At 40.1% G+C, this 16,081-nt stretch overlaps 1 protein-coding gene across 1 annotated transcript in view; it reads right to left on the bottom strand.

The window, feature by feature from the left end:
* The window catches only part of kpna3 (karyopherin alpha 3 (importin alpha 4)), a 52,455-nt gene that overhangs the window by 33,028 nt on the left and 3,346 nt on the right, over positions 1–16,081 (bottom strand). Inside the window, exons 2-7 of the mRNA XM_078232102.1 lie at positions 13,813–13,902; positions 12,382–12,411; positions 6,027–6,079; positions 4,802–4,897; positions 1,969–2,054; positions 401–487 (exon numbers count right to left, since the gene is read on the bottom strand). Coding sequence (XP_078088228.1) covers positions 401–487; positions 1,969–2,054; positions 4,802–4,897; positions 6,027–6,079; positions 12,382–12,411; positions 13,813–13,902 — 442 coding nt within the window. The remainder of the gene's footprint in view (positions 1–400; positions 488–1,968; positions 2,055–4,801; positions 4,898–6,026; positions 6,080–12,381; positions 12,412–13,812; positions 13,903–16,081) is intronic.

Here is a 16,081-nt window from a genome sequence, read left to right on the forward strand (position 1 = left end):
AGTCGCATATCTTCCTGACTTGAATGCATCCCCTTTCCATCATCATCACTTGGTCAAACTCCCAACTGAGAAGCATCATACAAGTACCTCCCCACATGGACTGCACCAGTTCAACGTGGCAGTTGACCACTTTCTCAAGGTCAATTAAGGATGGCCTTAAATGCTGTCCTTTCCAGCAATGCCCACATTCCATGAATAAATTTTTAAAATTCTAATAAATCTCCTCTGCACTCTCTATAAAGATTAGATATCTGTGGTGCCTAGATTTGGACATAGCCGAGACCTAAGCAGCAATTTATAAAGATTTAGCTTAGTTTCTTTGCTTTGCCTTGATTTATAAAACCATGAATCCCATGTGTTTTAACAGCATAAAAAAAAGATTTTTAACAGCGATACAAACCTATGATGTTTCCTAGAGCCCAGACTGCTTGTTCACAAACATTCTGATGAGGCGAGTGGAGTAATCGCAGAAAGAGAGGCACAGCATCTGGAACCAAACACACAAAATGTTAGTTCTATTCTAATTGAGGAAACAATCGGAGAATTGCAGTTAAAAGAATATATGTGGAAATCTTAGCTTATAACTTGGTTTAAGGTGCAGATTCGTGAGAGCATTCCATTTTTAGGATTCAGATTTAAATGATCAGTCATGAAAATATTCCTTCGACAAGTCTGCCTGTAAGTCAAAGTGTCAGTTTTACCAAGCAGTCACTTGGGTTTTAGCAGAATAGTGGTGGGAATGCAAAATCTATTGTACACCACTTTTACTGTGGAAAAATAGCAGTGTGTACAATTTTACATCTTTTTCTATCCAAATGAGTTATGTCTAAAGATATGTATGATGAGGGTGGGAATAATGGGTGCATTATCTTGGTGTTGGAGAGGATATTGAGTTTGAAATGTGGTTCAGGATCCAACAGGAAAGTTTACACAATGACTCGGGCACTACTATTGCTCATAGCGTTGAGAGCAAGATCAAAACGTTTTTTTCACACTGCTAGTTTTGATCTTCTCAGTGTTCAACTAGAAGAAAATCTGCCTTATTTATGACTTGATGTCAGGCAGCCTGACAATAGTTGTGGAATCGAAGATTTTGGTGACGTGTACAGCGGGGTGTTGATAGCAGACAGATGCAAATTCACCCACGTCTGTGAACGATATTTGCAAGGTACAGCACATAATTGAGAAAAGAGAACAGGGCCAAAGAAAGTATCGAGTGCAGCACTAGGAAAAATCATTACTGGTTCAAATGGGACAAGGAGGAGTAGAATCAGTTAAAGGAACACCTGTGAAGGTAGATTAGAAATGAGAGATAGTGGAGAATGACAAAAGGATTTGTCATGTTAACTGTTGCCCAGAGATCAAGGAGGGCAAGGGGCAACCTTGCCACAAAAATGTCAGTGACTAAGATTGCTGTGGACATAATGGAAGTCAAATTATAGAGGCCTAAATCAGAACTGTTGAAGCATTCTAAAAATTCAATTAAACAATTCCATAAATATTCATTTCTACATTACCTTCTTCACAAAAGAAACAGAAAATTACGTTGAAATATTTGGCATGGATGGCTGAACAGCACAGAACTGAAATTTACATTTATATAAAATACCTTTCTGCGCTTATTGTCAATTTTAAGTGTCACGTTTAAGACACTTGCACTGAATTCATGTCTGAAAACTGAACTGTCTGCAAGCATTGTGCTTTCACATGTTATAAAACTGTCCAAGTATTCCTGCATTGACAGTCATTCGAGATTGTTTTTTAAGGAAACACGCTGTTCTAGATTTCCATCAAGCACTGCCAGTGCTCTGAAAAAAATAGGTTTGACATTTAACACCGGATTCCATCATCATTTCATTTGCATATTATAGGTAAATTTGTTAGAAATGAGAAGTAGCAAGACACATGATCAACACAAAAAAATACGACTGGATTAATATCACCATTAGATTGTTTTTTGTCACTTACTTGCTTCAACCACTGCTTGAGTTTGTGCAGAAGTCCCAGATGCTATATTAGTCAATGCCCAAGCAGCTTCAAACTGAAGAGATGGACTGTAACATCAATGAACACACATTACTCCGCTGTAACAAATCATAAACACCTCTACATTGTAAAGCAAATAACTATATGGGCTTTAGTGATATTTTCATTGCATCAACGTTTGAGAACTGCAGTAAGTAATAACATTTCTACCTGCACTGGGCTGTTATCTAATGCCTGATACACTCAACTTCCATGCTGCCTCCATTACACTCCTGTAAATGTTGCCATTGTAATATCCCACATGATTTCTGTTAGTTGAAAATATTTACTCTCAAACGAAGGGCAGACAAATCCTAACTCTAACATTTTTTGTCCACTTGTTTGTCAGCTCTCTTTTCAAATTCTACCAATGGTCTCGTTTGATTGGCTGCAGGGCAGCGTATGTCAGCAGCCTAGCAACAGTACTAATTCAACCACAATTGTCCTCACTCAACTCTGAGGAAATGCTGCAGTCTCTGCCCAACATCTAATTCAGTGCAGGGGAGGGTAAAATCTTTAATTTCAACTTAGTAGCAAGGAGAATCAATTCTCAAAATGATAATGATACCAGATAACGATCTGAATTCTTTTAAATTTAATATTCACTGGCAGTGGTGGGTGTTGGTGGGGCAGACCAGACGTGTTGATCTGAAGGTGATGCACTGATTTGGAGAATGCTTTTGCCTCGGTCACCTTCACCCTTCTGCTAGAAGGCAAGTAAATGCGGTCAAGAGACACTGACTCTCTGAAGGCACATGGCCCTATTTTTCAATATTTAATGCCATCATTCAAGAGGTTTAAGGGCTTGGTCTAACATGTACTCCTTTCAGTAACTGGTACACTAGCTTTGATTACATTGAAAGCAAAGGCATAGCATAGAAATTATGCCGAGACCCAAGGGATTATAATGTATGCAAAAATACTGTGTGAATTCCAACAAGGGGCGGCACGGTAGCGCAGTGGTTAGCACTGCTGCTTCACAGCTCCAGGGTCCCGGGTTCGATTCCTGGCTCGGGTCACTGTCTGTGTGGAGTTTGCACATTCTCCTCGTGTCTGCGTGGGTTTCCTCCGGGTGCTCTGGTTTCCTCCCACAGTCCAAAGATGTGCAGGTTAGGTTGAGTGGCCAGGTTAAAAATTGCCCCTTAGAATCCTAAGATGCGTAGGTTAGAGGGATTAGCGGGTAAATATGTGGGGGTAGGGCCTGGGTGGGATTGTGGTCGGTGCAGACTCGATGGGCCAAATGGCCTCCTTCTGCACTGTAGGGTATCTATGATCTATCTATGATCATATTTAGTCAGCACTTGGAGAGCATTGAGCATATGAGCAACTACTTGATCTCAAAGCTCAAAGTACTTTTCCCTGCATAACCAAAACAAATATTACATCACAGTATACTGCTACCTTCTCCTTCTTAAGCCGTTCCACTGGGTCAAGGATACTTGCATTTGTTCCTGTCTGATGGGCTCGGAAATGGCTAATAAGTGCAGGATCCGCAGACTCTGCCACGTGGGGTGGTTGCTACTTGAGGGGTTGGGTAGATGACTTCTTTGGAGATTTGTGCACTCTCTCCGCATTTCGATTTCACCTGACAGGTCTATTGATGTGTTCAGTGCCTTCCCAAATGTACTTTCTCCATTTTGGTCAATCACAAGCCAGGGATATTTGACCTCTTCAAGGGTGCTTTGAGGACATCCCTGAAGTGTTTTCACTCCGCCTGGGAGTTTTCTTCCTGCTCCATCTTCAATCCAAAGCCAAAATCACTCAGGTCCAGTATGCAGATGGAACCTGTGTGCACTCACTCAGAAACTGAGCTCTAGGTCAATGTCAACTCTTTTTCCAAAGCATAAGAGAAAATGGATCTTTTGCTAAACACTCAGAAAACTAAAGTCCTCGTCCAACCAGCTGCCACAGCATGAAACTATTTCCCATATCTTGGTGGCTCCTGCTGACAAAGGCAGACGTTGATGATGAGATTCATCATCGCGTCCAATATAGCTAGTTCAGCAGTCAGTGGAAAGAGGAAAACAGTATTTGACAACCAGAACCTCAAACACAAGACTAATTTAGGATACTGTAAACCGTTTGGGACCAACAGTACTGGAGAAACAGCCCTTCCAGCACACCCTTTTATTGATACATACATAAAATTGCAATGATGGTTCCCTATATAACAGTATATGGATAGCCCTGTGATGGACTCCCAACCTTAATCTGCAGCTACATCTGAATGAGAAACTAAAGAAGGGTTTGTGGGCAATCTAATCCACTACTTCCCTGGAGCTTCTTGCAGCCAAGTCAATGGTGACAAAGAATCACCCTGCCAGTTTGCTTGGCCAATGAATCATTTTGAATTAAGACAGATATGAAGAGGCTGTCGACACCACAAAGTGCAAAATACTTCGGTTCTACAATTAGTCAACGTAAGTACTCAAAATGCAAAGCCGAGTCAAATCAAACTCTAGGTCAGAATGTAGCTAAATGTTATTAACAAACAGCAACATGTATTACTCATCAAGTCCTGCATTTGTTGAAACAAAAACATCTCAAATATCATTGTGCTAAACGTACCTAAGGGGAAGAAAGAGGGCAAAGTTGAATACATGCAGGAATAGAAATTAGTCTATGCAGCACAGCAGTTAAAATTCTACTTTTAATAGGCAAAGCATAAAAGCCAGCAGACAATGCAGCAATTTGATGCATCTATTGTCAATACCTTTCATAATTCATATATGTAATGAAAAGTAACCACAGGGGGTGACTATATCAAAACACTTACTTGTCATCTCTTTCTAGACATCGTACCAGGACTGGTAAGATTCCAGAGTTTATTAATTCATCAATTGGAGGATTCCTATCACTTGACAGCAACTTCCTGTAAGATTTTGAAAAGCAATTAAATTAGAAACATAGGTGTTTTAAATAGCCTTAACATATGTACAACAAATAAAAATTTGGTAACAATGAATTATGTAAATAGTGGAGGCAAAAATGCTTTGAGAGAACCATTGCTGTATCTGCAGCAAGTGAAGTGATACAAGTAGAATCATAGTCATAGAATCCCTACAGTAAAGAACGCCATTTGGCCTATTGAGTCTGCACTGACTCTGGACCAAGCCTTATCCCCATAACCACATGTATTTTACCTCACTAAACCCCCTCATTGAAGTATGACATGTTACTGAAAAGGTTGGGAACCACTGCTCTGCAATTCTCTTCCTAAAGAGAACAGCATGGTGGCACAAGTGCTTAGCACTGCTGCCTCACAGCGCCAGGGACCCGGGTTCGATTCCCAGCTTGGGTCACTGTCTGTGTGGAGTCTGCATGTTTTTCCGGTGTCTGCGTGGGTTTCCTCCGGGTGCTCCGGTTTCCTCCCACAGTCTGAAAGGCGTGCTGGTTAGATGCATTGACCCGACCAGGCGCTGGAGTGTGGCGACTCGGGGAATTTCACAGTAACTTAATTGCAGTGTTAATGTAAGCCTTACTTGTGACTAATAAATAAACTTTAAACCTATTTCTCCTCTTTTAAGAACCTCCTAAAACCCAACTCTTTGACCAAGTTCTTGGACACATCCCCGAACATTTTATTATTTGTTGCAGCATTCTGTGAAGTGCCATAGGACGTTTTTCTAAACTGAAAACAATAAGTAAATGTTTTTGTTAAAATCTAAAAAGTGCAAATCCTAGATTTTCCTTGTACTTGCAAAACTGCTCTGTGAAGAGAGTACCAAGACACAGGCTGTTAGAAGACCTGTTTGTTGTTGAGCTTAACATGTAGATACTGAAGCCTAGAGTTTACCCATTTGCCACGAATAGCTCACTATACAGCTCTGTATTTTACGTTCGTAGCTGACTGCAAAATACCGATTCAAGACACAATTAAGATAACAAAGTAACTAAAAATCAGTGTAAAACAGTATTGAACTAATACAAATACCATTTGAGTCCAATCACATTGTCCTATATATTCAACAGTTAATATCAAAGCTAATAAATCACCTCACCTTGCAGCCTGAACAGCACTGAGTTGAATGACAGGGTTTTCATTAGTTGCATTCTGCAATTATGAAGCATGGAGAAAAATAAAGCAGACTTGTTTATCTTCTACAGTAGTTAAAAATCAACACTTCATAACGTCAGGTTGATTATGCAGTTTCACAGCTCTCCTTACTGCATAGCTGAGTCAGAAAGTCACCTGTTTTAAGTCCCACTCTTGAGACGTTCTGTGTCAGGTAGACGCAGAAGATCCCGGTATACTATTTTGAAGAGCAGCAGGGAGTTCTCACGTGTCCTGATCAATACTTATGTCTGAATCAACACCACAAAAAATTGATCATCTGATCATTATCGCATTGCTGGGACCTGGCTGTGTGAAAAATGGCTGTTATGTTAAAACAGTGACTTAACTTTAGAAGAGCTTATTTGGTTGTAAAGTACTTTTGGGACTTTCTCAAGTCATGACAGACACTTCATAAATACAAGTCTTTCCTTCTTATAAAGTGAAAGAAAGACTTGCATGTGATTATCACAATCACGATGTGCTTACTTGCAGTCGATGGAATACAACTGAAGTACAATCACTATGAATATGCAAGGACTATGGTCCTTATGGTGTAGGAAACATGGTAGCAAACTGCACAACAAGCAACAGTGATGATTACCAGATAATCTGTTTTGTGATGTTGGTTGATGGGTATTGATCAGGACATCGGGGTAACCCTGCTCGACTTCAAAACACTGATCTTATATAGTCACCTGAGAGGTCAGCTGGGGCCTTCATTTTACATCCCATCTGAAAGACGGCATCTCCAACAGTGCAGCACTTCCTCAGTACTGCACTGGAGTGTCAACCTTGTGCATATGTGAGACATTGTGGAGTAAAGTATCTTGACTATAAACTCCTTCATGTATTAACGGTGCTTTTTTTTTAGAAGGAGGTTGGTACCCAAAGTAGTAAGAATACTCAAGTTGATTTCAAAATTTGTTGAGGAGGGGAAAACAAATTAATCTGGACTATGAAAATAGAATGTGGTATCATTCTCTTGAATTAAAAGTGTGGGCAAAGTACACAATAGTTTGAAAGGTAAAGAATTTGCAAGGCACAGTGGGGCAAAGGAGTCAGGCACTAAAAACACTGAGGGCTTACATTAACAAAGAGGCCTGAAAAATATTAGGATCAATGGCAAAGATGAATAGAAGCTTTTAAATTATTTTCCAGTGGTTATAGAGTCATAGAGGTTTACAGCATGGAAAAAGGCCCTTCGGCCCAACTTGTCCATGTGCCCAGTTTTTACCACTAAGCTAGTCCCAATTGCCCGCATTTGGCCCATATCCCTCTATACCCATCTTACCCATGTAACTGTCTAAATGCTTTTAAAAGACAAAATTGTACCTGCCTCTACTACTGTCTCTGGAAGCTCATCCCAGACACTCACCACCCTGTGTGTGAAAAAAGTGCCCCCCTGGACTCTTTTGTATCTCTCCCCTCTCGCCTTAAACCTATGCCCGCTCGTTTTAGACTCCCCTACCTTTGAGAAGAGATGTTGACTATCTAGCTGATCTATGCCCCTCATTATTTTATAGACCTCTATAAGATCACCCCTAAGCCTCCTACGCTATAGGGAAAAAAGTCCCAGTCTATCCAGCCTCTCCTTATAACTCAATCCATCAAGTCCCGGTAGCATTCTAGTAAATCTTTTCTGCACTCTTTCTAGTTTAATAATATCCTTTCTATAATTGGGTGACCAGAACTGTACACAGTATTCCAAGTGTGGCTGTACTAATGTCTTGGATAACTTTGACAAGACCTCCCAACTCCTGTATTAATTGTTCTGATCAATGAAACCAAGCGTGCCAAATGCCTTCTTCACTACTCTGTCCATCTGTGATTCCACTTTCAAGGAGCTGTGAACCTGCACTCCTAGATCTCTTTGTTCTATAACTCTCCCCAATGCCCTAACATTAACTGAATAGGTCCTGCCCCAATTTGAGCTGCCAAAATGCATCACGTCACATTTATCTAAATTAAACTCCATCTGCTTTTCTTCGGCCCACTGGCCCAACTGATCAAGACCCCGTTGCAATCCTAGATAACCTTCTTCACGCCCATTATGCCACCAATCTTGGTGTCATCTGCAAACTTACTAACCATGCCTAAATTCTCATCCAAATCATTAATATAAATAACAAATAGCAGTGGACCCAGCACTGATCTCTGAGGCACACCGCTGGTCACAGGCCTCCAGTTTGAAAAAAAATCACAATTTCCTCCCCAGCCACCCACAACACCTTGGGATACATTTCATCAGGTCCTGGGGAATTAGCTACTTTGATGGGCTTTAAGACTTCCGGCACCTCCTTCTCTGTAATATGTACACTCTTCAAGACATCATTATTTATTTCCCAAGTTCCCTAACATCCATGCCTTTCTCAACAGTAAGTACCAATGAGAAATATTAATTTAGGATCTCACCCATCTCTTGTGGATTTACTTATAGATGATCGTGTTGATCCTTAAGAGGCCCTACTTTCTCCCTAGTTACTCTTTTTCCCTTTAAGCATTTGCAGAAGCTCTTTGGATTCTCTTTTGCCTTATCTGCCAAAGCAATATCGTGTCCCCTTTTTGCCCTCCTGATTTCTCTTTTAACTCTACTCCGACAACCTCTATATTCTATGTTAGATATTTGGATTTTTGCATTGCAATAAAATGGTGGTAAGGAACCGAAATAACCATTTAAGAGGAGACTTGGCACATATCTGAAGATTTTCCTGAGAAACATAAGCCAGTGAGAATGCTCTGAATCCTATGCACCTGCTGAAGAATATTCCAAGTTCTAAATACATTTCTTTCCTTTACGGACAACCGTAGTAAAGATTTTCTAAACATATAAATAGATAAAGAATTTGAAATTTTTGATTTTTTAACAATTAAGCTGTGATGTAACAGCAGTATGACACTAGGATTTTAGACACTGCAATTAATTCATGCACTCCATCTCAGAAGTTAGTAATGGAGAACCTCTCAAAGTATGACTTCAAAACATAGACAACACATTCAGTTTATAGTTGAGTTTGCCTGGCTGGCAAGTATTAAGGGTGGAATGCAAAGTATGCAAAATGCTGTAGATTTTTTCACAAGCAACCCCCTTCTTTAAAAGAAGATTAAGTTATGACAGTCTGAGCTCTGATAGAGGCCAATCAAAGTCACTCCATTCATAGACAACTGAAACTGTCAGTTTTACTGCCTTTCATCACAATCGCTCAACTGTGCAGTGCCATCCAGTGAGTGATCTGGCCACACGACTGTCTCACCTAACAAGATTAGATTTCTATTTACACCTTGCAAGAAAAGTAACAATTAGCCTTTTCTTGAACAGGAGTAAATTTCCTCAATATTATGGAATTTTAAGAATCACTGCTAAGTGTGCCTGTCTTTTTGCAATGATGACACTGAATTATACTGCCTCACAAGACTGTAATCCATAGTGTGGTAAGTTGGTCACAAAAAAGTTGTCAAACGCATTGTGATATTCAATCTTCTTTACTTATGAAAACATTGAAATACAGTGCAGCATGGACTCAGAACTGGAGGCAGCTAGTTTACACAGATCCCTCGTGAAAAACTGTCTACTGGTGATACCACTCGTCAGTATTTATATTCAAATAGGAAGATGCTTACTATAACACATAGTTCACTGTTCATATAACATGCACAGTAAGGAGTCTAACAACACCAGGTTAAAGTCCAACAGGTTTATTTGGTAGCAAACGCCACTAGCTTTCGGAGCGCTGCTCCTTCATCAGATGGAGTGGAAATCTTGATTTGAGAGTTGAGATTTCCACTCCATCTGACGAAGGAGCAGCGCTCCGAAAGCTAGTGGCGTTTGTTACCAAATAAACCTGTTGGACTTTAACCTGGTGTTGTTAGACTCCTTACTATGTTTACCCCAGTCCAACGCCGGCATTTCCACATCATATAACATGCATGCAGTGAACATTTTATATTTGAAGTCACCATGGACAGGACCAAAAATGGATTTCAGAAATGCAGGGAGAATCTGATAAAAAGTCAAAGTTGACCAGGCGAGGGCAGCAAGAATTTTGCTGCCTTAGATTTTAAGACTGGTGTTGAAATCATAGAATCCCTGCAGTGTAGAAAGGCGACATTCGGCCGATCATGTCTGCACCGACTCTCCGAAAGAGCATCCCATCCAGGCCATCCACTCGTAACCTCGCCCACCTAATCTACATATCTTTGGACACTAAGGGGCAATTTAGCATGGCCAATCCACTTAACCTGCATATCTTTGGACTGTGGGAGGAAACCCACACAGACATGGGCAGAAAGTGCAAACAGTTGATAAGGCTGCAGGACAGGCATGTGCCTGTAAAAAGGAAGGATAGGAAAGGTAGGATTCGAGAGCCATGGATAACCAGGGAAATTGAGGATCTGTCTACAATACAGCAGGATATAGATAGGCTGGAAAATTGAGCGGAGAAATGGCAGATGGAATTTAATCCAGATAAATGCGAAGTGATGCATTTTGGAAGAACTAATGTCGGGGGGAGTTGTACAATAAATGGCAGAGCCATCAAGAGTATAGAAACACAGAGGGACCTAGGTGTGCAAGTCCACAAATCCTTGAAGGTGGCAGCACAGGTGGAGAAGGTGGTGAAGAAGGCATATGGTATGCTTGCCTTTATAGGATGGGGTGTAGAGTATAAAAGCTGGAGTCTGATGTTGCAGCTGTATCGAACGCTGGTTAGGCCACATTTGGAGTACTACGTCCAGTTCTGGTCGCCCCACTACCAGAAGGACGTGGAGGCTTTAGATAGAATGCAGAGAAGGTTTACCAGGATGTTGCCTGGTATGGAGGGTCTTAGCTATGAGGAGAGATTGGGAAAATTGGGCTTGTTCTCCCTGGAAGGATGGAGAATGAGGGGAGACCTAAAAGAAGTGTACAAAATTATGAAGGACATAGATAGGGTGAACAGTGGGAAGCTTTTTCCCAGGTCGGAGGTGATGATCACGAGGGGTCATGGGCTCAAGGTGAGAGGGGCGAGGTATAGCTCAGATATCAGAGGGACGTTTTTTTACACAGAGAGTGGTGGGGACCTGGAATGCGCTGCCAAGTAGGGTGGTGGAGGCAGACATGCTGGCATCGTTTAAGACTTACCTGGATAGTCACATGAGCAGTCTGGGAATGGAGGGATACAAACGATTGGTCTAGTTGGACCAATGAGCGGCACAGGCTTGGAAGGCCGAAGGGCCTGTTTCCTGTACTGTACTGTTCTTTGTTCTTTGTTCCACACATACAGTCACCCATGTCCTGAATCGAACCTGGGTACCTGGCGCAGTGAGGCAGCTGTGCTAACCAATGTGCCACCCTATCAATCCAACTGTATTTTACACCATTATAAATTGAGTGAAGCCAATTGGTTGCAAGGTGTGAAGGAGGGCACTCTGATATACTACAATCGCTAGCCATATAGTTTGGGCAGTTAACTATTGCAGTGTTAATCACTTTGCAGCTAAACTGAAAGGAACAATTCCTTGTGGCGAGAATAGCAGTCTGGTGTGAAGAAATGGCAGTGATGGAGAGTGTCTATACCATTTTATCACACTAAAGAAAAGCTTCAGGACAAAACCAAAAATTACATGACTCAGAACTGCTGATGCACTTCTGGAGTACATAAATTACAAAAAGAATGTCGCACTATCAGAATGGTGCAAGCAATCTTGTCCTGGGGTCAGATATTAAGCTTTCAATTGCTCAAACTTTCTTCTCGCTGTTTACAAAAGCTAACAGAGTCACTCAACAGGATTCCTGTCTTGCGATCATTCCAAGTATCTACTATGCTGCATTCAATTTGTTCCACACTACAGAATAAACAACATGCCCGCGAAGTGTCTTCTTTTATATCAGTGGTTCCCAAAGGGTGAGGCGAGCCACACTGGTGCGGCGAGAGAGGATGGCAAGTGTGGCGGGAAGATTCAAGGACAATCAAAGAAACATTTAAACATAGATTAGATATTTTTCCAAAGTGATTGTTTTATACTTTCTGAATGTCCCATGATCATATTGTAAAGTAGTTGTCTTCTATGTTATGAATCAAGCACTGCTAGGAGTTGGGTTTTTTTTTTGAATGTATTTCTTATCAATAAAAAATTTGGTGCGGCATGAGCAAATTTTTATTCCGAAAGTGTGGCCCAGTGAAAAAAGTTTGGGAACCACTGTTTTATATTCACAGTGCAATATAAAAATAAACATTTATTGTCACTGAAACAATTTAAAAGGTCAATTTGGAAAACAGCAGCACATTTCTAGGTTTCAAAATTTCAGTTAACAGCTTTCTTACCTGAAGAATAGCATCTAAGGTTATATTTTGCTAGAAAAGAAAAAAGCAAAATTAGATGGCAATTGTTTTGGCATGATAATTTTAAAGTAGACAAGAATAAAGTGCTGTATCACACTGTTGTATCCACATATTACTGTGATTTGTCTATACCCATGGCCTAACAATGGCAATCGCTAGCAGTTTGTAACTCTATCCACCCGTATGATTCCAGTGTTCTGAAAGCTACACTGATTGCTAAAATATTATTGTAATAAATGAACTGTATTATAAATTTTTTACTCAACATTCGTGCTGATCTGTCAGTGATTGTTACAGAAACAGAACTGATGAACCAAATACCATGGGAAATTCTTTCTTCATTACATCAGCGAGTTTAAAGGAAGACTGCCCTTTATGGCATTTTTAAAGTTTCGAACAACATTGTTAATGATCACCTACAACTAAATTCAACTTTTCCTATTTACCAGTCATCTTTATAAATGAAAATCCAAATCCAAATTAAATTGGCCAAAATGGTCCCCTTTTATTTTAAAATAGTAACAGTGACACAGCAATTTACTCTATCTAGCTAAATCCACACACATTTTTATAGATTTTCAGCTCTTGCTCGACTTTTAAAAATACTTAAACCTTATCCTTTTTTTTTGAGTGCAAGCTTAATCACAAATTTCTTAGCTTGCATTTCAGGTCTGGCCATCTTTAACTTTTGCTGTTTTGCAACAAAAGGGTAGAAGCAGGATTTGCAAAATCAAATCATGTAAATGGTCGAATATTTCAGCATCAGTGCATTGCAACAGTACAGGTGCAGAGGGTCAGATCAGCTGCTTATGTATAGTTCAGTAAATGTAAAAATGTGTTGTGATTAACCAGTGGCTGATTAACCAAATTACATTAAAGTGATTATTAAAAAGAATTATACACAGAATCACAAAAAATGATTTTTAAAGAAAGCCTAAAGTGTTTCCAATTATTAAATTGAAGGTTAATATATTTTTAATAAAGAATACTTTATATACCACTTTTCACTGAGGGTTTCAAAACTCAAAAGTTTCTCATTACTACCGATTTGCATTTTGATACAATCTCCTCGAAGTATAACCTTAAATTATAGCTCAAAAAAGTACTCTGAGCCTGGTAATACTAAAATGAAGTGCTGGTGATCATCAGATTCTCCTACTTTCACCAATCTGCACCTATGCTACCAAACAGGTTAATACCTCCAACTTCGCAAGATCACTTTTCTGAAATGGTAACTATAAAACAATCAGTGGTGACATTTGGATGCTACCACCATCATATACCCTCACTGATTTACATTTATCTGATATATAGGAACCATTTATAAAAATGTATTTTTTACATAAAATCTAAGTGGCAAAAATGAATGCCGATACGTATTATCCATTTAATGACATTAAGGAAATCACTTACAGCTTTGAAATCTCCATCCACGTCAGAGTCTTCTAAACTTTCCTCCTGCGGCACATTTCTTTTCTTGAGTAGGTGTTCGTCTCTCTTATTCTGTAAGCGACAAATAATCAGTTGAAAGGGCAAGTGTAGAAATTATGTCACTTATGCGCGATTGTATATATTCGTATTTACACTTGTTGCTATGTCACATAGGTATAGAAAGTGCCTGGACACAACATACAAGCTACTTTTAAAGCCAAAATATCAGAGTCACATAATTGCGCCAAACTGAAATTAGAATCAAATTCGATATACTAATAAGGCCAGTCTTATCCACGTTATCACAAAAAGTAGGCACAATTAAATGGAACTCAATGGTTTAAACAAAACATTATCTTTGGCACTAACCAATGTAATTTTTGATCAAGAATTGAAGGATATAGGCTATTCTCAAAACTTAGCAACACATCTTCAAACATACAAGCCAGAATTTCCAGGGTTCAGGTTGCTTTGAATCCAACTTTGCCATTTATAGTAAGTTCCATCAACCAAGTTTTAGCATGGGCTCAGTGGTAGGTAGCACTCTCATCTCTGAATGAGAAGGTCATGGGTTCAAAGCTCTGAAACTTGGACTTCAGTTTACAATCTAGATTGACACTTCAATGCAGCACTGAAGACCTGCATTGTCAAAGGTGTTATCTGATAGACCAGACATTAAACCAAAGACTCTCTACCTGCTCAGTAAAAAACTGAGTCTTTTTAAGGAGATTTTGCTTTTTCAAACATTGCAACAGTTCACTACAGAAATAAATCAACAACCAAAGAGGCAAGGAATGTGGATGTAAATGAAAGTCCCAGACGGCATGAGGAAGTACAATAGATTAAGCTCTGAAACGTAGAGGGAATATGATAGAAACAACTATGAAATAAAGCAGAGGAGGGCCAGGAAATTAATGAGACCCATGAGAACGTGAGGAATGCAGCATAAAATATAAAGCACAAGGACAAGAAAAGGTTGGTGAGGTAAATTGGACTATCTACAGTGAGGTGAACCCAAGGACAAGCCAATGGTGGAACCAACAATTAATATTGCGACTGTTCTTATCAAGGTGTGTGAATAGAAGGAAAAGTTGTCCGAGTTCAGACAGAAGCGCAATTAAAAGAGCTGACTGCCAATCAGTAAAGCACAGCAAAAAGATTTGAAAAGATGAAGGGAAACAAGATGCAAGCTTCTGATAATTTTCACACAAAGAGCACCGCAGAAAAGGGATGAGAAGTTTGCACATTCCTTCACCAATATTTCCAAATCACACTGGAATTGAGTTCAGCCTTAATGGGTTAGAAAGTAGTAACAAGTGACTTCCACATCTCTTAATCAAAAGGGGCAGGGTCTACCCACACAGCTGGGAAGATTTTGCCAATGTTGCCAATCTGCCCACAATTGGGCACTTGACTACCTGACAAATGGCGGGCAGGTAGCCACCTTTCCCTTTTCATTTATTGCTAGCCTAAGCTGCCTTGGTGGGCTTTCCTCGTAGACTGCTGATTGGAGTGGTTTTGAGAGAGCAGCCAAGAGTCAATGCCAGTGTGGGACTAGAGTCACAGATGTCAGGCCCGCTAAGGACGGCAGCTTCCCTTCCCTGACCTACATTACTGACTTTTTTATTTCCCGATTTCCTTTAAACTAAATTCAACTTCTCAAACAACCAGGGTGAGATCTGAACACACCGCTCCTGAATTACTAGTCCAGCAATAGAGAGGCTTTTCAAAATACCGCTTAAAATAATTTCCACAAATCTAGACAGTTACTAGCACTTTGGAGACATTGCTTAAATATTGCTCAAACATTTTACAAACACGAACTACCCTGCCTCGTTGATACTTAAAGTTCTATCCATAATCAGAAGATAACAGATTTTCAAATGGATGACAATGTAGCAGCATTGTATTTTAATGGCTTATTTAAAAACCTTAAATGAATCATTTGGTTTTATTTCCACCAAAAGGTACGGCAGTATCTCACACATGGATTATCAAACAACTCTTTCGGGTTTTAAAACAAGAAGGCTGGTTGGTCTAGGGGTATGATTCTCGCTTAGGGTGTTTCAATTGATGAGCTTGCGAGAGGTCCCAGGTTCAAATCCAGGCAAGCCCTTTATGGACGGCGCAGTGGCCAGCATTGCTGCTTCACAGCTCCAGAAACCTGGGTTCGATTCCCGGCTTGGGTCTTCGTGTGCAGTTTGCACGTTCCCCCCATGTCTACGTGTGTGAACTCCGGGTGCCCCAGTTT

Source organism: Mustelus asterias, chromosome 17 (assembly GCF_964213995.1).
Source record: "Mustelus asterias chromosome 17, sMusAst1.hap1.1, whole genome shotgun sequence".
Classification (NCBI taxonomy): Eukaryota; Metazoa; Chordata; class Chondrichthyes; order Carcharhiniformes; family Triakidae; genus Mustelus; species Mustelus asterias.